The sequence below is a fragment of the Filicampus tigris genome, chromosome 12, assembly GCF_054856515.1.
Source record: "Filicampus tigris isolate MCC_2025a chromosome 12, RoL_Ftig_1.0, whole genome shotgun sequence".
Taxonomy (NCBI): domain Eukaryota; kingdom Metazoa; phylum Chordata; class Actinopteri; order Syngnathiformes; family Syngnathidae; genus Filicampus; species Filicampus tigris.
This window is the reverse complement of record NC_141228.1, coordinates 10,064,461-10,090,737: the sequence shown is the minus strand read 5'-3', so window position 1 is coordinate 10,090,737 and position 26,277 is coordinate 10,064,461. Positions and strand designations below refer to the sequence as shown.

The 26,277-nt window shown below is 43.0% G+C and overlaps 1 protein-coding gene across 1 annotated transcript in view; it reads left to right on the top strand.

Moving 5' to 3' along the window:
• LOC147138307 (dynamin-like GTPase OPA1, mitochondrial) overlaps positions 1-26,277 on the top strand; it is a 48,797-nt gene that overhangs the window by 10,610 nt on the left and 11,910 nt on the right. Inside the window, exon 3 of the mRNA XM_086048223.1 lies at positions 11,035-11,115. Coding sequence (XP_085904349.1) covers positions 11,035-11,115 — 81 coding nt within the window. The remainder of the gene's footprint in view (positions 1-11,034; positions 11,116-26,277) is intronic.

The following is a 26,277-nucleotide window of genomic DNA, read 5'->3' as shown; positions in this document are numbered from 1 at the left end:
CAATTAGATTGAATGGAAATCTCGAGAGCACTGCTATAAACGTGCAAGATTTGGGATACAATATCAAGAACACTCAGACTTGTCATAGTTTCAATTTCTGGCACTTGTGACTACATTTCATCAACATGCAAATTCTGAGCAAAATATAATGGTAACGACCTCGGAAGAATACCTTTCTCTCATTAATAGACCCATTTTAAAATAATAAAACTAGGATCAGGAAGTTGAATGCGGTCTTAACTATTTGCTTATTTTCAAACTGTGGTTTCCTGTCCCTTTGTCCATCCAATTATTTTTTTGTAAATGCTCCCACAATTTCAGTATTTGTTGTTTTTACTGAAGGGTGTCAGACTAGATCGGGGTATTGCTGGAGAGGGTTTCGTATTAGGCTGTGTCATCTAGTAAACTACTGAGAAAGTGTCCATCAGCAGTGGATCCGTTTCTGCTTTCAGTTCATACACTATAACCAAAGGTACCATGATCTCCATCCCATTACCTCCTCCCTCGAGTCGATCTCCGTATGCCCCCAAGTGATTACCTTCTCTAGCCAGCTGTTAATAAACAAACATACATATTTTTTTAGCTGCAGTAAGGAGCCCGCAGAGTCTGTGTAACACCTTTATGGTCAGCCACGCCAGAACAAGTTAAGCTTTGAAGCCCGAGCTGGGGGCTTTCCTGTGTTTTGATGATCCCGCAGTCGGCAGTCTACTTTCTTTACACCTCCTAAAGTCTTTTTTTGTCAATGTGGACAGATGTTGGTAATCCTGCACTGATTGGCCCAGATTGAGTTATATGGTCCCACTCGGATCACTCTGTCGCACTTGAGCCGAGCTTGTGGAGGCCCGCGTGCCGCTGAGGCGGCGCTCAGGTCATGTTTCATTCTAGCCCGCACCTGCTCCTTTGACTTATCAGCGTGCCCCCACACAGGCTCCCTTAATGCCTCCATTAGGTGTCGTAATCCTCCCCCCTAATGCCCTTCCACCTTGTCTGAGTGTGTTAACAGAGAATTAAAGGTTGGGATTTTGAATTTTCTTCCACCCGGTGAGAAGAAGAAATGGCTTTCCATCTGCAGGAGTGTTTACATGATGTCATTTGGCCGTCCGTGTTGATGACAATGCTGTTTTGGAGCTTAAAAACAGCTCTCTAAATTAATGTCGTTTTTTTGAATGACAGTTATTGTTGCAAATGCTGTCTTTATAGGGGAAGTCAACCCAAAAATGTTCTTTACAATATGTTGTATGTGCCTCTACTAGTCTAAACATAGCATTAGTGTTGGTTTTGCATGTATGAGTTCATGCAGAAGTCAACCCAAACATATTTTTTCAAGAATATGTTTTATGCAGGCCCACTAGTTGAAACACGGGATTCTGATTAATATCGCGTTTGTCGAATATGAGTTAAATAGTAAAATTCACCCGTTTTTGTCCATCTCAAGGGCCGGCCATTTTGTCACTTCTGTCAACTGAAAATGACAACAGTTGCTCAGGGCTCAGAGAACAACCAATCATGGTTCAGCTTCAGAAAACAGGTGAGCTGTGATTGGTTGTTGCCTGAACCCTGAGCAACTGTGATGTCATTTTCAGGCGACAGAAGTGACAAAATGGCAGCCCCCAGAGATGGACAAAAACGGGTGAATTTGACTATTTAACTCATATTCCACAGTCACAAAATCAATCAGATTGCTGTGTTTAGACTAGTGAGACTGCATAGAACATATTTTTGTAAGGAAGTTCTTTGGGTTGACTTCCCCTTTTGAAAATGGAGGGCATGTGCATGCGCCCACAGTTTGAGCGTTCACATCACAGCCAAAACAATAATGGAGGAACACAGCTGTAGTGTATTCATAATGATTCTCCAGCAATGTTTGCATTGACTTCTCCTATAAGATGACAACAGGATACTGCAAAGATGGTTTCACTTTAAGCAGACCATCAGCTAGTGTGATTTTGTGTATTTTTTCAGTCCCACCAACTTCTGGCCTGGCATGCATATTACAGCGCTTTTTCTGCTAATGTTTGAATCTAGATTCTTTTCAACAATGTTCATTTGCAAATGTAACTAATGCTAAGAAAAGTCTTTACTTTTTATTACGCAGTTGTGGTGTAAGTGTACCCAACTCACATTGAGGTGTTAGATGTCCAAGTCTTTCCCCAGTAAAACATATTTGCATGCGATCCAATGTTCAGGTCTTGTTATTTAGCACTCCACATCTGTGCTTCTGTTTCAGGAGAGGGGTGGGGTGTGCTCACTTCTCTCCTAACAAGCGTGTGCTTTTCATCTGTTAGGAAAGAGATACTTTAGCAGCCGCGCTCCATCAAAGGTGCGGCACACAAGCCACGGTGAGATTTGGTTTCTCTGCGAAGCACGTGCATACTTGTCACCTTTGTGTTGACCTGAAATGGACACTTAGGACAGTGTCGCCCTGAGGTCCAAACCACGATGATTAATCTTCACGCACCGGACAGTTGGAGCTTTTGTTGTCATCGGGACAGCCCACTGAAGGTTCCCTAAAGATCGCGTGTAGCCAAATGACCAGCGCCAGTTTACTCATCAGAGCTGCTTGTTTGAGTTTGTGCTCGAGGCAGATCAAGGCAGATTAGCCAAGTAGTGAGCCTGCCAGGCCCAAGACGGCGGGCTGCCTTGCCAGCTTGAGTCGGACTTTCTTTAGCCGCTGTTTAATCAGCGATTAAGAGCGCTTTACACCGCTAGCTCATCTCGCGTGACAGTACATGAGAGTGAAGGGCTCGCTCGTCCTACGTATTATCTGGACAATAGGAGTGTGATCATGAGGGGAAGTGACTGTTTTTCCAGTAATCTCCCCCTTCTCTCTTTCATGTGCAATGTTGTTGTTATGCTATCTCCTTCTGACCGTTAGCCATGTGCCCGCCGGTGACATACCAACGCATGCTTTGATGTGGCCGTCCCTCAATGGGAAAGACCGCACGTGCAAGTCTTCATCATCATATGATGTGAATGGAGGGATGCCTTAAGGTTTGACTGTCTCTGTCAGCATGGACCATCTGCTGTTTTGGTGAGAATGTGATGGAATCTCTACCTTGAGGGAAAAAAAAACACATTGACGGAGTTGGACTTTACTCTTTGAAGACCTACACTCAAAAACATGCTTGCCTGTAAAAATGATGTAATCTGTATGTTTGTTATATGTTGGTTATCACACAACAGCACAATACAAAAATAAAAGTATAGGTATAGAAAGTCAAATGAAATAAAACGTAAAGTCCTCTCGTCTTTTGCAGTTACAGCGGCAGGACAATTGTGAAGCCACAAACAGTTTGTTTGATGGGCACTTCCACACTCAACTCATCCAGCTGTTCCCCCAAGGTTGGAGATGCGGAATTGTTCCAAAACGTCCCAGTAACATGAGATTTAACATACAAGGGAACTTGACCTAGGCCAACCCATGATTGCCCACAATCAAGCCATTGTTTTATGAACGGGCAGATAGAATAATTTGTTTTTGCAATGAGTCACTATGACATCAATGGCCAAACTTTAATGTTGAATGATTGGTGACATAGTGCCGAAGTGATTCATTTTGCATTGTGTCTCACGCGTCACATTTTTTAAACCACTTTAATGGCCGCACAAGGGTAAAATTGTGGAGGCTTTGACTTTCAGTGTACCGTGGCACCTTGACTTACGAGTTGAACTCGTTTCATGACCAAGCTCGTAACTCAATTTGTTCACATACCAACCGTTGCCCGTTGAAATTAATTGAAATTAAATTGACCAATTTCATCATTTTTTGTCACGTTTTTAATAAAGAAATACAGTACAGCACTGTATGGATTTAAAGCTTGATCCAACAAACATGAAGAAGAAGAAACATAGAAACAATTGGGACACAATATGGAAGAAGACGCACGAGAGGACGAAATGATGGCGACCTTGATGTTGCAGCTCAGTGTTGTCTTTTCAACATGAAAATGTCAGACGGTGATAAGAACGCATACACACACTGATGGCCCAGGTACCGAATGACTGGCCCATCATACTTGTGGACCTTAGTGAGGAGCAAGTCAGGCACCAGTTCTTTCACCGAAGGGGGCGGGGCAACACCATCACCTGAGGCTTAAGGCAGCTCTCGTCAACACCCTTCTTCTCCTAGTGTAGAAATGTAGCTGCTGTGTTGTTCAGAAGGAAAAGTGCCTAATGACTATGTAGCAGCTGTGAATAGAAAGGGAGTGCGGTGGGGTGGGGTTGAAAGTCAACCTCCGTCAGCATGCCTTTGTGCTATCACATGGCCACGTTTTGGCGGCAGGGGAGGCATACCGGGACACACTAGACCCCATTAGCATTTGCAAAGGCCGTCACGTTGACTAATAGCCAGCGCCACAACAGCATACTAGTAGAGTTTGTGTTTCTCCCTCAATCCCCTTTATCCCGGAAACACAAAAGCAGCCCAACCAGACCTGTCAAATGTGCCACAGCGGCGGATGCGCACAAAGCGTCATTTCTAGTCTTTCTTCCTAATAAAAAGAGCCCGTCTTGTTCATTTTTTTTCCAAATCCCCCACATTACCACACAGACACATTTTGTCTTGTGCTAGAGGGCGTGGCGCTGGTCAGTGTATGATGAAAAGCGTGAATACGTCTTGGCAAAGAAGGCAGTAAATAGTCAGGATGGCTGGTTTGGACATTAGCATCAATGTGTGCATTTGTTTTCCTTCTTGTTGGCCGCACTCGCTTTGTTCTCCTCCTCTCTTATGGAGATCTTCATTGAGCTCGTGGGACAGACAGGAAGACGTTTTGGCAGGCTCATCAACACTCACCACTGTGGTTAACCCATGATGAGTCCAATGGCATCCTCAGATTGTGGTCAAGCGATTATCATGTGGTATGAGGTGTGCTACTAGGGATTTTTACATCACGATCTCCTCTGAAAAGGGTCGGTGCCCACAATGGGAATTGTTAAAACTGTTCAATATTTACAGTGTCAATTCCTTTAGGTTTGGTCAACACGGAGGCCAAACCACAGATTGTGTGAGTCTAACGTGAAATAGACCATTAACCAAATAGGAAGCGGCCAGAAGAACGGTTAAGATTTTAAAAATCGGTGCAAGTGGACCCCCGTTTGAGGCAAGATTAAAAATGACTCACCATTTGCGGAAGCTTGTCACATTTGAGTCATGATGGAATCATTCCTAGCGCCACAGAGAAAAAGTTAGTTGTCCTAAGACTTCTCTTTGAACTAGGAAGTAGCCCAAGAACATCGGCATGGACAAACACAAATATGGCACTCCGTGATGTTTAATTAAAAAAAAAAAATTAAACACTTGTTATAGTGCATTTGAGTAGTTGAAGGAGATGCTATTTAGAAATGACAGGAATGGAATCAGTCATTTTTACCTCTGCAAAGTTGCTTATCGTCACTGTCCTGTGAAATACACTTTTGTCACTTTTGGAAAAAATGATTTTCACGTTAATGCAATGTCTGTAACGCGGAAACGCCGTTCATGTAAAAATGAGAAAACTGAAAAAAATGGATATAAGTATTTTTCACAGGACAGTGACGTTTTGTTTTCTCCAGCATGTTTGTTTGGACGAGTCTTACTTTCTGTCTTTTTTTTTCCTTTATTTCTTCTGCAGGTGTTCTCTATATGTTGACAAAAATCTTATGCAATTGGCAAAAATCATACGAGGGGATAAAATGTAAAAATGTAAGCAACATTTGTATGCAATTTAAAAGGACTTTATTTCTAGTTAAGTTAACCTAGCTTTATCTGTAATTGACAGCTACTGTATTCAAAAGTAACACCAAATTCCTTATTGTTTTAATCAAATCACAACACTTATCTCTCAATGAAATCTAAATAGCTCAAGACGTGATTGGCTGTGCTTTGTGATTGTCCCCTTCAGTCCCATGAAAAAAAAAAATCTGGATCTTTTAGGTATTAGGATTTTAGCTATTCATGCACTGTTTTCTGTCGCTAGTTTTGTGTAGGTTTTCTAATTGTATTAACTAATATTGTAGAAGTTTGTGATATTAAATTAGAGAACCTTTCCCTTCCCTTTCAACTAGCATTGTTGTATTTAGCTTGCAGTGAGATTAGAATAGTACCACCAAGGACTTATTGTCCACACTGTACAGGAAGTCAAGTGACCCTTTGCCATGTAGTAGCCACTACATTTGGCCAATGCTTGTCACTTGTCAGCACTTCAGTCAGCGCCGTCCCATCCACACAAAGGATGTAAATGTAAACAGTCACCTCCCGCATGAATCTTATCTGAGACTCGAGTCCAAATCTTGCTTCTCGCCTTCAGCCGACAAAACGTCTACTGTCCCCGGGGCCTCATTCTTTTGCAGTGCGGCGTCACAATTGCCCTTTGTGTTCATTATGTCCGTGCCTTCTTCCCATTGCGCTGTGGGGTCCATTCCCTTGAATTGGGCCCGTGGGGATTTTAGCCAAGTCATTGAGGTTACTGACCTTTGTTTGTCACACCCCCAACACACACATACACACATATAGAGAAGGCTATTCTTGTGTGTGTGAGAGCTATAAATTATGAGCAGATTTAAAGCTTCAAGTTGATGGAGGTGTGAATTCTTAGGTGGTCCGGTATGCATTCATATATGCGCGCGCGCGCGTGTGTGCGCGCAGTCAGACGATGACTGCGCGATCTCATCCATTCAAGAATTCTCAAGATGACCTCAGCGTCTCCCCGCACGAGACGTCACAAATGAATCAGTCCTTTGTGACATGGTGAAACATCCCCCTGATGCGCTGTCTGCATTTTCCTGCTCGTCTTAGATCGTGGTAATCTCCAAACATGCGCACACACAGACAGAATGAAACGCATGCTAGACTGGGATTCCAATGAGACGGAATGCATACAATACTGATTTTATGTTTCTGTTTTCATTTTTTTCCTCGCAGACACAGCATAACAATCAGGAAATAATTAATAATAGTCCATAAAAAATAAATCTAGTAAGTCATTGAGGATAAGCGGAGAGTAAAACAAGGTAAGAAAGTAAAATTAAATAACATGAAAAAATACACAATTTAATTGTATTTAATGCAATTGTTAAAAACTCATAAAAGAAACAAATAATGAATACAACTAAAATAATTTTATTCAACAAATAAATTGAACGACAAATAGAAACATTAGTCACTGAAAAGGGTTCGAAAATGTCTTTCTATGTAAAACAAGTTACTAGATGCCTTTAAATAGGAACAAAATGCCTCTTAAGTCATAATGATAAATTAATAAAGCTTCACCCTAATATATTTTTGGATGGATTATCTTGAATTGACCGTGTGAGTGTACCTAATGAAATTTTGCGTTTTCAAAAATGAAAATATGAACTGTTCATGTAATACTTTCCTTTGGATCGCAATTATGTATTGAGTCGAAGTTTTTTTTTGAAACTGCTAACACTCTAGTTTAAATGTAAACCTTTATTGTGTTAACAAACAAATATTGCTTGGAACCAGGTGATGTAAAAGTACACTAATTGGCCAATTCATTTTATTGATTTGCACTGGTTTATACACTCAAAACAATGCATCATTTAGTTTACTTAAAAGTGTTACATTTACTTAATTTGGTCAACACAAACAAGATGGTGTTTACTTTGTAACATCACATTTGTTTAGTTAATTTGAACTTAATATTTTAGTATTTGAATGAAGTAAATATTGGATCAACTTCAAATTTGTGTTTGAATTAGCATTGTCATAACCTAATTAAGTTTGTGCTATATCAGCTTTGTTGTATTAAAAATAAGACCATCATATTGTTTTAAGTATTTATTTAAAATGTATTTTATGTGTATGTAACTACATTTTCAGTTTTCAATTTTTTTTGTTTATTTTTTTAATAGAGTTTTAAAAGAGAACACTTTTCAATTTGATGTGCCAATGAGATGGCAGCTTGTCCATTCACATACAAAGCTAATCTGTTGAAAAGTACCCAGCTAAAGATATGTCAAGATATGATAAATCGAGTCCGTATCGTCAAGTAGTCAGTTAAACAGTGATTGAGTGATGTAATGCAGGGAGAGAGGCGCAAGCATTGAAAAGGGACTTGTGTGTGTAAAAATGGGGTGGGTGGGAACTCTCTCTATGCAAAGTTGCCATGGAAAAAGTGATGGAGGCACAAAGTGTTTCTTAATCGAGTATAAGGGGGGTGCGCTTGAGGCCCGGGAAGCTTGTGTGGGTTTGCATGGATTATTAAGGAGGATTATGTGGCCATTGATGGTAACCCGTGAGGGCGGCAGGTGAGGTGTGGCCTGAGCCGCCTGAGCCTTTAGGTAAACACTGATCCCGGTTGCCAGATCCAGGCTGCGTTGCCAGGTTGACATTGTATCCGTCCACACTACTTAGATCGCTCACTTGTCGTCGGAGGGGGGATGCCGAGGAGCACCTTTTATCGTCTAAGTGTCCAAGCAAAAACGGTCTGGTGAGGTTACTTGACTAGCCGTCAATAGTCTTAGCGGGCGTTAAAACCAAAAGTAAACACGCGCCGCCATGTTGGCGGCATCGCACGACAAACACGACTGACTGAGTCGGCGCCATCTTCTTTTTTTTGTGTGTGTGTCTCTTTTCAGGAAATCTCATTTCCACCAAGCTTATGTCTTTTAATTTGATTTACATTCCCAAACAGGCCTGTTTTACATGGCTTCTGCCAGCTAAATGGCTAAACAGGCTTATGTGCTATGTTTCCCACCATTGTTCAAGTTCAACATGCTGAGCAGTCCTTTACATTAAGACAAGGGAATTGCCACGTTACATGGAAAGTGGCGCCAGGAATTCTGGCGTGCACACACGTTGGTGTTTTTTCACATGACCTTGACACAAATGACAGTTCCAAATAGGATTAAGAGGACGATTTAGACAAATGAGCTCATTTGTGGCTACTTAACATATCGTCGCTGCTTGATGAAGCCCATGTATCTTTTGCTTTTTATCTGCAAAACAACAAAAACGACTTTTCTGAAGTCACCCAGATAAAATAAAAATATTGGTACTGTGTAAGTTTTTTGGGGACAAGGTTTTAAAAGTGGCTGTCTGGAGAGGCTACATATCCGTTAAGTGTGTAATTACTCAAACAATGAAATCTTTTGGGAGGTGCCTATTTACGAAAATGTATCTGTGAGGGAGCAGTTCTGACTTTGGCCGCAATTGACGATCTGTCATTTTCAGATTAATGCCAAAGAATTTTCTGTCATATTTTTCCCTCTTCTTCAGATCTCTCAGCAGAGGCGGAAATAGCACCAAATTGTATATCTTCATGCATACACAGCTCCTGGATATGTAACGTTGCATTTTTCGCAGATTTATTAAGGAAGAATTGCGGCCATCCATTTTCTATGGACTTGCCCACATTAGGTCAACTGAAGCCTATCCCAGCTGAGCTTAGGCGAGATTCGGGGTACACTCTGGACTGGTCGCCTGACATATAGACAAACCATCATTCACACTCACGGTCACACCTGTGGATAATTTAGAGAACAATAAAAAAGCCAAGACCCATGTTTTTGGAATGTGGGAGGAAGACAGTACCTGCAGAAAACTCCACAGAGGAGGACCGGCGACAATATTTGTACCCAATAAGTGAAAGGCACACATGCTCACCATGGGCCCACCAAGCTGCCCATTTAGATAACATTAATATGAAGAGCTCCTTTTCAAAATGATACAAATCCATTGAATTATTTATAAACCCAGACCTTCAAATTTTACAAATACTAATTGTACCTTTCTCTCTCTCTCTCTCTCTCTCTCTCTCTCTCTCCTCTTTCTCAAACTCTCATACACTCTCTGGCTCTGTCTCCCCCTCTCTCTGTCTCTTTCTCTTACTCCCTCTCAATTGTTGTCTCTCTCTTAATCGCTCTCCTTTTCTCTTACACTTTCTCCCTCTCTCTCTTACTCCTACTCTCTCTATCACTTTTTCTCCCTCTATGTCTCTCTCCCTCACTCACTTTACCTCTCTCACACACACTGTGTCTCTCTTGCTGTCTCAATTTCTCTTTCCCTCTACCTCTCTCCCCCTCTCTCTTGCTCTCTCTCACATTCTCTCTGTCTATCTGTCTCTCTCTCTCTCTCTGTTTATTCACCTGCCGGTCACTGGTGCTGAAGATGAAAGGTCACTGCTTTGCCCCGCTGACCTCCTTTGACCTCCACACGTCTCCTCTCTGCACTGGCAAACATTGGAAGAGCCAGTCAATCGGACCTGTTTACTGGTCACCTTAGAGCAGCTTGACAGCCAACCAGACCACAATAGACCCAAACACATTACATCTGAATGTTTGTGTTCATGCGTGCTGTGGACAATGGTAGGCCTCGTCTTCAACTAGTACTATTGTTAAATCAAATAAGAACTGAACGGAAGCTGGTGAGATTCTCTGAGTTACATTACTCAGACCCCCTCTAAAATGGCTCATCTCAAGGGGTAGATTCAAATAAATAAACACACATTACTCCCCTGCAAGATTTAGGACATTTTACAGAAGAAAACCGTAACAGTTGTCCTCAAAATAAAATTTGGACGACACACTGGAGTAGCATGGCTACTCGCAATGTTGTCATGGTGACCACAAATCGAGTCACGCATGTCAAAGTCAAGCCTCACTGGCAAGAGCCAGCCCTCCACGTCATTTCATGCGGCCTGCGAAAGCTTATCACAATTTTTCCTCAATCCTGATCATTTCAATCAGGTGTGTTGTAGGAGGGAAACATGTAAATGGGCTCTGGAGTACCAGACTTGGGCACCCCTGGTCTACAGCGTAAAATATACAGTGTTTATTATGCTATTATGTTCATTTTTAGATTTATCACTCATCAAACTTTGGGACTGGGCGAGTACACAATTCACAATTTAACTGTGGTTAGCTCCTTTTTACATTTCTTAGACAGTTATCATCTTTTACAACTTCAACAACTAATTGTTTATCAGCGGCGTTCGTCAGTTGTGTGTGCACGTGCTGCACATTGTGTGCTATTGGATGCTTCGTAGTGTTTGCTCTGCCAACACTGAGTGACTGTAGTTGTCGTCGTCTCTCCAGACTCGAGTGAAACGCACACAAGCACTCGGCGGCCTTTCATCAGGCGATCCCTTGGAGAGGAGAGGAGAGGAGAGGAGCGAGGTAAATAATGCTTTGATAGGTGGATAATGTGCTCAGCCTGCCGACTGTCCCTCAGCAAACAGTGCCGCATGCACACGCACAGCTTAAATGAAGAATGTCTTTGGACAACAAAATTGCAGTAATTCCTTTCAAAAATTGAAACCGCACACAGAGCGAAAGAGTTTGTACTTTTATTTTGTTGTATTTTTTATGACACTGGCAGCGAGCAAAACTCACAAATTCACCATCTCAAGAAATTAAAATCTTGCATGAGAATCAATCACTCATTCGTTTTCTATGCTGCTTATGAAATTGAGTTTTTAATTGCTTATCAAGTGCAATTTTGCAACTCGGTGATGAAATGCTGCTGTATATGGTTCAATTAGCGACTCTGCACACCCGCCATTCATTTGGAGTCTGGACGCGGAAGGGTCTCCCGCTCAGGGTGTTCAGAATGCTCCAACAGTGTCTCTGCAACCAGTTGTCATGGTAACAAACAACAACTGAGTAATTTCAACCTGAATGTGACAGTTGGATGTGAATTGTATTGTAATTCCTTTCCCTTTGAGAGAGTATGTTCTTTGCAAGCCCACTAGTTGGAACGAGGCATTCTGATAAATATTGTGTTTGTGGAATAAGAGTTAACCACCCGTTTTTAGCCATCTCTGGGGGTGGCCCTTTTGTCACTTCTGTCAACTGAAAATGACATCGCAACTACCCAGGGCTCAGGTCACGACCAATCACGGCTGACCTGCTTTCTGAAGCTGAGCTATGATTGGTCGTTATCTGAGCCCGTAGCATCTGTGATGTCATATTCAGTCAACAGAAGTGACAAAATGGCCACCCCCTGAGATGGCTAAAAACGAGTGGATTAACTCTTATTCCACAAGTGTAATATGTATCAGAATGCAGTGTTCCAACTAGTGGGCCTGCTGGGAACATATTCTTGAAAAAAATATGTTTGGGTTGATTTCCACTTTAAAGCAAAGGAAAGAAAAGAAATGTCATCTCCTAGGTATACAGTGAGATACCACTCCACAAACTTTAGAACCACTTATGACAATGTCTTATAAATGAGGATATAAAATAGCATTGCACAAAATCCACATTCAACAGACTATTCTGACAGGACTTCAATCAACCTAAAACAGAGCATAAATACTTTTAAAGTAAAAAAAAAAAATTGAACAAACATGAAAAAAATTACATTTTTAAAAACCAATTGTAAGACTCCTTGGAACCATTTTAATTGTGTGGCAGAAAATACATATGTCTCCTGTAATGAGACACTAATTGTAATCCTCACTTCCGTTACCGAGACCAAAGTGAAGTCGGAGGATAGAAACTGTCGACCGACATCACTGAGGATCGACGTAAGCTTTCAGGCAGCCACTTGTCACATTTCTACTGCCTTGCCCGCTCTTGCAATGTTCACTCAATTGCATTGCAGGTGTACCCAATAATCAAATAAATGTATTTCTCAGGACATTTCAAAGATGCACTGTATAGATCATCAGGATCAAACTATACACATGTCCAAAAAGTCACAGCAGGTTGCACTCAAACACTTTCAAACACGCACACGCTCACACTCCTTAAAATCTCCAGAGACCAATTAAGATAGCCTCTCTCGCTCGGGGCATGTGCGCCACTGCTCCCCCCCCATAACACGCTCACGCACCCACATCACACCCGACCCCCACTAAGGTCACCAGCACCTCCAGCCACCTCATGCTCTCCGCGTAAGACCCTTTGACCCCTGACACACGACCTTTGCGCTGAATGAGTACACGCAGAGCAGGACCCCCGGCCATTCCTGACACACATGAACGCATTCACTCACACGCACACACACCCGCTGGCTGTGTATGACGTGAGCAATAAAAACAGTATGGACCGCGGGCTGCTCCAAAGGCACTGCATGCATGCACGCACCCGCGCACACACACCGCTTTGGAGGTTAGCTGCAGGTCGTTGTTTAAAGTTCTAACAGCTGGATGATGCAGGGGGTGCACAGTTGCATTCAAATAGTTGAGAACGTATCAAAATCGGGTTGTGTTTTCACCACCTTCTGGAAATGTGACCCAAAAGTTCAACTTTGGTTTCATTGTTTCACAACACATTTTCACGTGTTTGGGAGATTTTGTTTTGGTCCAATGCAACTGAGGTTGAACCAAACTTTTTACCTGTTCAACTATTTATGTTAAAAGGGGATGAAGGGAAGAAAAATGTTAGTTTAGTATATGATTTCTGCCAAACCGAAAAGAACAAACCCATTTAGCAAGACATGAAGCTGTCGCATTTTATTAGCTTTTGTGGGCCGCGCACATAAAATGATGCGATGGGCTGGAGCTGGCCCCTGGGCCTTGAGTTTGACACATGCTATAAAAAATAGCCGCAGGGAGTAAATGTAAGTTGAAATACCTGTTATAGTATAGATTTTTGGGGGGGTTCATTTTTTACACTGAAAAAAGTTTTTGTTGAATTTACACAATTTAATTTCATCACATGATTGCAATCATCTGGATCCAGATCAATTTTTTAAGTAGACTACATCTCTACGTAATAAATGTATCCGGATCCAGATTATTTTACTTTGTGCAACCACTTGATGAAAAAAAATGGAGTAAATTCAACCACACCCTTTTTTCAGTGTAGAAATGTACCGGTAAATTAAATGTAATATACATTTCTATTTATCCATATCATTTGAATAAACAACATTATTTTCATAATTCTATTTGTTTATCTATTGACCAGGAAATATACAGCCCTCCAACTGACAGGTGTGCTTTTTTTCTCTCAATATTTCAATTTCTCTCTATCCTGCAATACTGAATGATAATCACTTAAAGAGGAAACACATTTTTTTCAAGAATATGTTCCCAGCAGGCCCGCTAGCTGAAAGACGGCATTATGCTTAATATTGTGTTTGTGGAATATGAGTTGAGCAGCAAAATCCACCCCTTTTTAGCCATGTCAAGGGGCGGCCATTTTGTCACTTCTGTTGACTGAAAATGACATCACAACTGCTCAGGGTTCAGGTATCAACCAAGAATGGCTCAGCTTCAGAAATCAGATCAGCCGTGAATGTTCGTTACCTGAGCTCTGAGCAGTTGTGATGTCATTTTCAGTCGACAGAAGTGACAAAATGGTCGCCCCCACAGATGGCTAAAAACGAGTGGATTAACTCTTATTCCACAAACAAAATATTTATCTGAATGCCTTGTTTCAACTAGTGGGCTTGCATAGAACATATTCTTGAAAAAAATTATATTTGGGTTGACTTTCCTTAAAAAAAACCCCACAAAAAAAACCTAACTGTAGATTGGACACAACTGTGCTGGGTTTCGCTTTCACTAGTCCCATCACACATTTCTCTTGAGTGAGTGTATGCAGGGCTCAACCATAACAGCCTCATAGCTCAGTTATAGAATTGCTGCATGAAAACAGCGCTCTCACTATATTCTATAAGTTTATTTGACGACAAATCCATCCATCCATCCATGATCCATACCGCTTATAACTACCTCAAAGCGACTACATTCAAACGTGTTATGCTTTGCGCAGTTGTGCCATACTGTTCGACATTTCACACAATGAGACTTTGTCATTTTAATTCTGGAAAAGGTTTTCAAAGGCAACATAATGTTAGAGTTGCATTTGAGGTGTGCAGCAGGAGCCGGGGAATTGTGAGTGCTGTGCTGCGTGGTAGTCAGTCTATGAGGACATCAAAGAGCTAAGCTCATTGGTGCAACTCAGGGAGGAGGATAAAACCAGAGCGGGCCAACAAAACTAAGAGCAACCTGAATGGCGGCCCGGCCCAGTAATACGGGATCATCCCCGGTGTAATTCCTCCCCCTGGCCTCCGAACAATGAGAGCTCGGACAAGAGAGGACACATGCGGGGGAGACGGTCCGGTGGTCCGGCAGTCACTGACCAGGTCGCCATGCCAACATCATACGTAGACGCACATGGAAACGCTGGCAACAGTCCGGAGCCCTCTTGCCCTCCTTCCTCTGCATGCATATTCTAATGTGACGCTTTGTGCGTGGACGTGTCCAAACATGGCGGGAGATCACAGGTCATCCCAGACGCTGACCTCGCAGGCCCAGTGAGGGGGGGGCGTTGTTGGTGCTTCATAATCGGCTCAGGGGCCAGTCCGAGTCCGGACACCAGTCGCGTATTGTCCGGCCAGCCGCCGCTTGAAAAGCTTTGGGGCTGAAAGGCCCGGCCGGGTCACATTGGCGACGGAAGCCTTTCACATGGCAACGATAGCCGAACTTACGCTGCTTCCACCAGCATGGAAAAGCTCAGTGCAACCACACTGATTGAATAGTTCATATGTTTGCTTCCTCTCAAACGTCAGATAGACATGATCGTATTTTGTACGGTTAAACATTTTTGTGCGTATATTTTGAAACAGCATGGGCCAGCAATGTGTGTGTGTGTGTGTTTTCTAAGCTAGACGCGGGTGTGTCTATCTGTCACCACCGGTTGGTATTTTTTGATTACGTCAAGCTTGCATTGATGGGGCTAGATCTCGTCTCTGCATCTCCATTAAACTCCCATTGGCCATGTACTGTACTCAGAAAAAAGGGACTCAAATTGAAAAATCCCACTATAATTTTCTGTGGTTTAAATACATTTTACTGTAGTTGAAGTGGGGTCAGTATAAAGCAGAGTCATCCAATTTTTCCTGGTTGCTTCAATTTATTTGCAACAAATGTCTCTTTGATCATCTATCTATGCCAGTGACGTATATTGATAGGCAGAACAATTCAATTCCATTACCATCACACGCACCACACATCATCCCTATGAAAGGAATGCCTAAAGAAGTATCCATGTGTATTTAGTTAAGAATAATGCTATTAAAGATGCACACGCTTCTCCTTGTTGACCCAAGAGTCAATTAGCATCTGATCGTGAGACTCTTGACAGATACTCATGAGAGAGTGGCTGACCCCTCTGCACACGTACACAAACACACACGTAAATTCTATTACAGGCGCCTGCTAGGCTAATTTCATCAAGCGTCTCTCGCTGCCTTGCACTCACTAATCACATTTAAAGAAGAGCGCCCACTGATGAATGAACCGTCCTAAAGGAGACATGCAGCGTGTGTGCATGTGGATGCATGCGGGCTCGCCAAAGTGACACAGTGCAGGCTGGCCTCATGTGAAAGTGTGAATGCTGAGCTCTTTGCTCTATATGTGTATCATGCAGTTTTTATTTTTGGCTTGGTTTTAAGTGGTTAACTTCCTTTTACACTTGTATGATACTTAGTGTTAAAAATGTCTAAGGACTATCTGTGGTGTGACTCACTTTCATTTTACAAATCTAGAAATCATTCAAATTAAGAGTGCATGGCATGTTAAGATGAGGCTGGGTGCTTTATGGATTTTTCTGCCTCAGTGTTAGGAGTGATCACGGGTGGCGTAACGGTTTCACTCTTATGACTTCTGTGCAAGCAGTGCGGGTTCACTTCCCCCCAAGTGATGATGTGAATGTGCCCTGTGATTGACTGGTGACCAGTCCTGTGTAGTCTGAGTTGCCTTGGATAGGCTCCTACCACCTGTAGCCCTGAACAGCAGAAGCAGTATAGAAAATGGACTAAGTAGACTTCACGCGATCAGATTTTTTTGGGGCCGATCAGCGATCATAAAATTTGGAAATAACAATCCTCGATCACTGATTAGATCGGGAGATGGAGCAATATATCTATTTAAACAACTTGGATATTTCATCTATGGTCGACCGACACCATAGCAGAAATGCATTGGAAAAAATAATCATTTAAATCCCCCAAAATATATATTTTTAAAAAACGTTATACGCAACAAAAGATGCAATGTTTACAACATCTCCTTTTCTGACATAATGAAAAACAAATGCATGAATGTCACCAGTCAGTCAGGTGTCTTTTGCTAAAACTAGAGCTATCTTGGTTCAACAGCTGTAAACAAGTCCTTACAATTACTTGCCAGCTACACCAAGTAGCCTACGCCTGCTCCTTTTTGGCTCGTATTGGAAGCCGGCGGTGTTGTACAAGTCCCGGTGCCCGCTGACCGCAATGATTATTTCTCTAAATTGTTTGTCCACTCTTTACTTGCCGTGTATGTGACGGGAGTAAACATATTCTCAAAGCCGTTTGGCTCCGGTCTGGCTGTACAGATTCGGAAGCTGTATTGACTTTATATGTAATCGCGTCGCGACAATAGCTTGACTCACATTCGGCATGACCGCAGTATATGTCGTATCCCCGTTTAGCAAAAGTTTAGTGCGTCTGTCAACATCGGAGCTTTTCTCGTGTATGTTCAGACAGCACACCTGCTTGCTGGTTGCATCTCTGATTGGCTGAATATGCCTGGCCGAAAGTTTAAATAACTTACGGTGAGTGATGGAAGCTATTCTGAATAAAAGATGTTAGATGGCTCCAGCACCTCCCCGCGACCCTGTACAGGATAAGCGGTTTGGAAGATGACTCATACCTTTTTTTTTTTACATAAATGAAAAAAGACATTCTGACTATTTACCAGTCAAAAAGAAAAACTACGTGAACGGTATTACTTTGTGACAGGATGGTCGAGGGTGCGGCCGCGGAATTTCTGCCTCCCAGCACAATGTCTTTCTGCTCCCACGACACGAGGCAAGGCTAAAAATAGATTCGCTTTCAAGATGACATATACTCTATGGCAGCACAGAACGACCCCGGCTGAACGAGGTTGTTTGCTGTAATGTCTTATTTCGTGGATCAGATCGATGACATCACTGTGCAAATCATGACGTTACAAGTCCATTGCCGATTTTGCATAAAATGAAAAATATCGACCGATTTCGATACACTCGATCAAATCGGTCTTGTGGTAAACTGAACAGACTAATTCTGTTTTCCTTTCCTTCACGTTTCTAATCGGAACCAAATCATCATTGGCTTCGATTGCTTAACTTCTGTAGTGGTACTTGCACTAGCTCACAGCAGGGTGTCAAAGTGAACTGGGTGGTTGACAGTGAGTGTGAGAAAGGTCCAATTGTGCCTAAGTGGGAATCTTTTAATGAAGTGGGCTCTTCAAGATGGGAGACGTCGCAGCACTCTTGGGCTAATAGGAGCTGCCAATGCAATCGCCTCCTTTTCCTCTCGGCGTCAGGAGAAAGGCCAGCAATTAAATCCAGCCAGGAGCCAACGCCGATGCTCGGACCTGGGCCCCAGGAGGACCCGGTGGTCCGGACGTTTAATCATCATCTGACCTAGTTGCCGCTTCTGATAAATGGGCGTGGGGAGGGAAAGCGCTGGCTGGTCATTAATCTGCAGTCAGATAGGGACAAGCGCACACGGTTGCCGCCAACTTAATTGGCCACTTATTTTTGCACGAGCGGGAGGCCAAATCCAGACGGAGATGGATGCTCCTCTCTTCATCCCTAATTCACTCCTGCTGACTGCTAATACAAACAAAGCAAACACAAGAGGAAGACGAGGAGGTGGTCTAGGAGGATGTATTAGGACTTTCCATAACTCAAATACAAATAGAAAGTTCAGAGCAGATTTCTGCCAATGCCAATAACAATGACTCAGACATGGCCGTCTGACATGTTTGATCTAAAAATCATGATGTGCAAAGTCGTACTATTCCACTCTAGCCCTTTAGGTGCCACTTGGCCAACACCACTCTGATGTGAGATACTATATTACCATAAGGCAACACCGTAGAAACGATACACTGTGCTACAATGCAAAGTAGTTGCTCTACAGTTTGTATAACAGTGTACTTTTAAAGTAACACAAAGCCATACATGTCTAAACTGCTTGCAACAAAAGTGAGTACACCCCTAAATGAAACAGCCCAAATTGGGCCCAATTATCCATTTTCCCTCCCTGGTGTCATGTGGCTCATTACAAGGTCCCTGGGGTGAATGGGTGGCAGGTTCTGTTACATTTGGTTTTATCGCTCTGACACTCTCATACTGGTCACTTGAAGTTCAGTATGGCAAAGAACTTAAAGGATGGGAGAAAAAGAATAGATATTTTTTTACATTTAGATTTTAATGGCTGTATGTATGTCGAGTTATTACAAAGGGGCAGCAAATCCAAATTTTTACACAAGCTGTTCAAATTGTAACAAAGTATCAGTTCTTCAAAAAAAATCTGGAAACAAACAAATGCGAGCCATGTACATATGTGAGATACCGTATGTATCTTTTATGTATGTATGTATGTATGTATCATGTATGCCACTTTACATATTTGAATCATCACCAAAATGTACGCAAGGCATAATGGAAGTTGCTTGTGAACAAACTTGGGCAATCATTATTAATGAAGTTAAAAATAGCCTCCATGTTTCTTTTTGTTGAGAAGAAGCTCGGATGCTCCCTCATTGTTTAAAAGAACAGCGGTTTACGCTGTTCGTATGCAAAGAAAAGTGTGTGGTGGTCATCCTAACTTGGTGACTTACAAGAATGCGAGCAAGCCACTTATCTGTCTTATCTCCTGCACTCGTGTGTGTCCTCTCCGCCTCACTGTCCAATCAACTCGTAGCGAGGGTCAGCAGTCGCCCAGGTGGCTGCCCGCCTGATGGATGATGGGAACAGGCGGGGCTGAGCGGGCCGTGATAAGGGGCCTATCTTGACAGGGGGCTTCCTCTGCGGCCCTGAGCTTGGTCATCGCTTGTTGACAGAGAGAGATGGATGCGCCGTTTGCTCGATGGATGGATGAAGGGGGAGATGGACGTGTGGGTGTCGTGTGGAACAAGACGCAGCCTGTCTTGATGTCTTATCAAGTCACCTCCTCACCTTTGGACCTTTTTTTCGCCATTGGGCAATATTTGCTGTGATTTCAACCAATTGGAAATGACAACAACGATAGATAAGATTTTTATTTATTTTTGGACTTTTTTCCCTCCAGAATTGACTTTTTGTATGTCAAGAAGTGGCGTATTCGAATGTTCAAAATTCAGTTTTTACATTTGGCCATCACACATGACCAGTCACGACGCCGCCGATTCCCCCCCCAAACCGGCCACCCCCCACCCCCCATCCCAAAAAATGGGTCGCAGACCAGGTCTTTTACCCTAAAGAAAGAAATGTAAATAAATTCCTGGGATTGAATGGCTGGACCGTGAAAAGACAAGTAAAGTCGTCAATTTAACAAATGTGTTAAAATACTATGCGTGCAAACTTTCACTTCTTTTCATGGAATTTGAGATGCTCCAAGAGACCTACTGGCATTGGTGGAGGTCAGTGCTCAATGAGAGCTCAGCTGGTTGATGGCTAAAGGAGGGCTGACCATCTGGTCGCTCTCCTGGTGTTAGTGCTGCATGGCCGATGCTGTGTGCTGCCATCATGCCTTGGTGAATATGAGGAATTGGGCTGAAAACCAGGAGTGTGATCAATATGATCAATTGGCGCGTCCCTTCCCTAATTCCAGCTAATTGGAACTTTTCACACTTCTCTCCCGAGCAGAATAGCTTCCCTAATGAGAGCGTCTGATTTCACTCTCTGCGGCCAACAGCGGGATCCTGGCCCGCTTGACCTGTTAGGTCCCCGCTGGTCAGCGCTGATCCGGACAAAAGCTCCAGATTCAGCTCCGCTGAATAGCTGCTCATCCCCTGGTCTCGGCAGGGGACCAAGGTCTTCCGAGCTCCAGACCTGACCCCGCGGGAGGGAAGCTGGCCAGGGTCAGGTCCCCGAGTCAACAACCCCGGACCGGCCTGACCGGCAGCCTTTACTCGTCTGACCCCGTTCAGGCCTGGGCTGGGCCTCCGGCAGTGAGTCATGGGGTCAGTCTCCCGGAGGGTCATTGTAACGGCTGCTGACCAATCACAAAAGAGCCCGTGCAGAGTCCTGCCGCGACCATGAAAGCAAAGGCAGAGCGGCACCCCTGCCGCTACGCTCTAATTTGGCAGGATGCTGCTACGTCGGCGACGGACGCCGCTCCAACAATGGCCGTGCACCGATAAACAATAATGTTTGTGCAAGCTCTCTTTCTTGGGGCCAATCTAGCACTCACAAAGCCCATCTGGCATCAATAAGATGTCCTCGGATGGCATTCAGCACATCGCTCTTCATTTTGCCTGCCTTTTTAGCCTCAGCTCCTCACTGGATGCTCTCTGTTGGCGAACACTTTCAAAAAGAGAGAAAGACTTGTGCGCTTCAGGTGGAAATTATGGACAGCACAATTTCAAGCTGTCAACACATTTCAACATTTCATGTTGATGGCTGTCAACATTGGACAGTTGTTTTTTTTAGTGGCAGTTGTGAAAGGTATTGACTACAAAATGGGCAACGTTATATTACAATACTTTACCATTATTGACAGTGTTGTGTTTATATCAAACACGCCGTATCTAATCATGGACAATAAGCTCAACCTTAGTTAAAGGTCACATTAATGCTGGGAAAAGTGTTCAAATGTTTTTTGTTTTTGGTCTCAGTTTGTTTTTATCACAAAAGTCTGGTATTTGAACAGGGATGTGTTAGCTATTGACATCCACTGTGTGTGCCCTGGGATTGTCTGGTGAACAAGATTTTTTTTTCATTCATACCGATAATCAGTTGTCAAGGAGCCCGATAACCGATATTAGCAGCCAATATTCATTTTCAGCAAAAAAAAGAAATTGTTGGCGTCAAAATAAGAAAATGAAATAAAACTCTTAACTGTTGAAACGTCTTTCAGCATATGTTTATCAAACTAATTTTCAGATTTGCATAGCGTTTATTTTTTATTATTATTATAAATGTTTGCCAATATCCATCTTTGTTGTAAAATTCTAACAAAAAGGGATCTCGCAGGGTCATCAGCATGTCTTCCAAAGTTAATGAAAACTCAAACAATAGCTTCATATAGTTTTCTACAGCAAATAAAGTCCTCCAAAATTTTAAAATGACAGAAATGTTAAAATTTCACTTGTCTTTGCTTTGATTTCAAACAAAAACAAGAAATGCAGAGTGTTCGCCGGATCAGAAGAATCTCTTATAAAGTTCACTGAAAATTTTATTGAATTATCTACCATCAGATTTCTTAAAAAGGCAGATGCCGATATCCGTCAAAACACTGAATATCAGAGTTGATGGTCGATTTGGCCGATAATCGGTCTATCCCTAGTACGTACCTCTCGCCCTAAATTCAGGCCGTTTAGGCACCGGCTCACCTGTGGCCCTTATGAGGACACGCGCAAAACAAAATGGGTAGATGGCTGTTCCTTTTGTGACAATGACTGTATAAGTAAACACACGTCATTAGGTCAAGTTATTTATAGCACAATTTGCTTATAAGCACACTTCCACCAGTTATCTTTACAAGGCCCACTTGTGGAAAGTTCCCCATTCAAGCCTGATTGAGGCCCATATGAGTCATGCTTTATATGATGAAGCTTGGGGAGGAAGTTTGGAACAAGATGTCCCTGAGAGTATTTTGTTGTGAATAGTCAGGAGGGTCATGAATGAGAGTGAGAGCGTGAGAGAGCAGGAAGTGAGCACAGCAAGGAGCAGATAGAAGCCAGCACTCTCTGGCGCGACGTGTCTTCGCTCCATCTGGGGCAGGAAGCCGGATTGTTAGTGAGCAGCACGTGTGATCCGCAGCCCAGCGTGCTCACGTCTGTGGGGCGGGGGGTCGAGCAGGAAGTGGTCAGGCGGGGGCTGTGACCTCTGGGTAATGAGCAGGACCCCTCCGGTGGATTCTGGTTACCCGCCTGGCATGTTGTCTTAATGTACACGCGCACATGTAGACATTAAAGACGAGCGATGACTCATCGTGATGACGCTAGCTGCACTTTGGTCTGCTGGGAAACGTGAACGGGCCAGTGTTTATCATCTCCATTGTTGTCTGGCGTACCAAAAATAATGACAGCAATTTCGACATCTACTGTCATATCAAATTGCAGACAATTGTACAAGTGGAGTAAGGTGTCAACTGGAGGGATGGCCACAGAATATGCTAATTTAATATGCTAAGATGTTATTATAACCGGTGTTGTTGCGGTTACTAGTCGTATAGTTGTAGTAGTAAAAGTAGCAGGATTAATACTCAGAATAGTTCTTATTATTTAAATTGAATTGACTTTATCAGTTTAATAGCGCACTTTAGATCTTACCAGACAGAAATCAGAAGGAGTTTACATTTATATTTTTGTAAATCCTCTAGCCTTGCTGTTAGGAGTTTGCATGCACTCCCTTGTCATTGTGTGAATACTTGGGCTCCCTCCAGGTTCATTGCGGACTCTAATTTGTCCATTGGGGTGAATGGTGTATTCGCAATACTCTATGTGCCCTGCGATTGGCTGGAGACCGGCCCAGGTTGTACTCCGCCTCTCACCAAAGTCAGTTGGAAGTGGATATTCTTTTTTGGAAGTGAATATTCAATAGATTGTTATTCATAAAGAGATGGGGAATGTTGAAGTGTATCCCGACTTAGGCAAAAATGCTTCCTTCCCATGCCTCTTGCCCTCTCACTGGCACACTGCTTTTTAAGCTCTGCCATTGTCGGCATAGTGTGTGCGTGCGTGAGTGTGTGTCTGCGTGTGTATTGGCAAGTCACCCTGTCTGTTTTGTATGCTACTTTGTATGTGTCAAGTGAACGAGTGACCATGAGCAACCAGTCACTGTGTCAAACAGTCGGCTAATAAGCGCTAATTCAGGAGGCCTGTCCTGCGGGGATGAGCGTGTGAGTGTGTGTGCGTGTGTGTGCGTGTAAATGTCATGTGTGTGGTGAGCGCGTGGAGGGGTGGGGACTTTCAGTGGGGCAGCCAGCCAGGTTCCCATGCAGGACACTCTCTGCAGACCACTTGAGAGTGCGAGAGAGAGAGAGAGAAGGAGAAGGAGAGGGAGAGTGAAAGAGAAAGAGGAGGAGGGAGGAAGAGACTTCTGGGTCCAACAAAACAAAAAGCTGAGGCCGCAAGTCGTCCTGGGAGGCGTTCAGGTCCCACGCAGGTAGCCAGGCAAGCGTCGCCAAATTGTCCTTTGTGACACAAGGGCCATTCAACAGGAACAGGATGCAGACTGCGGGATGTCCCAGACCGCTCGGCGCTGCGCTCTAGTGTGCGCGCGTGTGTGCACGTCTGGCCCACTGTTGACGTTTTGGGAAAAAGATTGACGAGGGGAGAACTTGGCCCGTCGTGAACGCGGCCCTCGTCTCTTGTCAAAGGTCTGACAGTGAATGAACGCCTCACGGACAAACTCAATTAGCCAGCATGCTCGTTTAAAAGAGGTGTCTGTCTCGGACAAAAAGACCCCCTCCCCTACTATATTAGACATACGGCCCCTGGTGAATGTATGGCAAACATATCTCTTTGTTAGCGGTGAGACGGCAGCAGACAGTTAAGAGGACGTCTGACGCAGACACACACACACACACACACACACACACACACACCCAGACATCGAGCAACTTGTGAGAAAGGACAAGATAATGTGACACACAACCAAACCGATGAATAATGTATAGAACACTTGCGTCTATTGGTGTCGTGAAGAGGGAGCAGGGACTCTGTGGGTGATGTCATACTCCCACCAATCTCAGCATCCACAGTATGCATGTATTTTTGCATTGTTGATGACAATGAGAGCTTTCTAAACAGCTAAAACTAACATTAAGCGTTAGATAAGCTTTCAAGCAAAGGATCTGCTCGTTTATACTCGTCTCTCTCCCATAATTCCCATGGCAGTGAAGGCCGAAATTGATCCAATTTTAAGATGCCAAATTTATGAATCTTCCTAACACAGAGGACTAATTGAAACTAATCTCCACTTGAAAAGACATGCAACTATCAAATGTCCAATGCCCAAGTCATACCATTCATACATCTTCTCTCCCTATTGCTAAAATGATCGTGAGGACATACTTAAAGCGGAAGTCAACCCCAAACATATTTTTTTCAAAAATATCAATCAATCACATCAATCAATCACATTTTATTTATATAGCACTTTTCATACATAAAAATGCAACTCAAAGTGCTTTAAAACATTCAAAGCAAAACATAGAATTATCTTCAATCAAAAGAAAAGATAAATTATTTAAAAGTTGTTGAAAGCCAAACTAAAAAGGTGTGTCTTGAGCTTCCTCTTAAAAATATCAACAGTCTCTGCAGACCTTACATCCTCTGGCAGGCTATTCCAAAGGTGAGGACCAAAATGGCTGAATGCAGCCTCGCCAAAAATATGTTCCCAGCAGGCCCACTAGTTGAAGCACGGCATTCTGATTAAGTTTGCGTTTATGGAATATGAGTTAAGCAGCAAAATGCACTCGTTTTTAGTCACCTCCGGGGGCGGCCGTTGAGCCGATATTTTGTCATTGTGAGCAGTTGTGATGTCATTTTCAGTTGACAAAAGACAAAATGGCCGCCCCCAGAGATGGCTAAAAATGAGTGGATTAACACTTATTCCACAAACGCAAGATTTATCAGAATTCCCTGTTTCAACTAGTGGGCATGCATAGAACATATTCTTGAAAAAAAACGTTTTCCGTTGACTTCCTTTGACTTTAAGATATACTACAGCTGTGAAGTTCATGCACAGCGCTACACCGAGCCGAGGCGGCGCTATAGCCCAGTCAGAAATCTGTCTAGCCCCCGTTCAGCCCAAGCAAATGATTTATTTATTCATTATTTATTTATTTCTACATTTCTTTAAGCTTGCAAACATTAAAAAGTTCACAAGTACCAGCTGTACCCCATGTGTGTTTGTGAGTGGCGGGGTGAGTCTTTCAGTTACTTGCACGTTAGGTTAGAGTGAGTTAGTTCTGCTAAAATGGAGGCTACATACTAAAAACATAGTAAAATAATATTTTTTTAACCATAATGATTGTGACTTGTGAATGTTGAATGGAAAGAATGCACTGCAGACATAGTAATAAAACCATAAAAATTACTAATCGGGGGTTACTTACTTAATTTTCGAACGTATTGGTATAATGTAGGCCAAATGTTAAAAACAGTATTTTTTTACTTGCGTATTCGCAAGTCAATACCCCATGGCATTATGGGAAAAACGCTTTGTTTTATGCATTTAACCTACATTTGATCAATACGTTTGAACGTACCTTACAAATATGTCAGATGAGTTTGCCAGTCATAAATTTTTTACCACAGGTGGGCATTCCATCACTATTGACGGTTGGTCCGTCAATTTGTCACTGACGGACACCTGTTTTGCTGGCGAATGACCAGTGATGGGAAACTTGGAAAA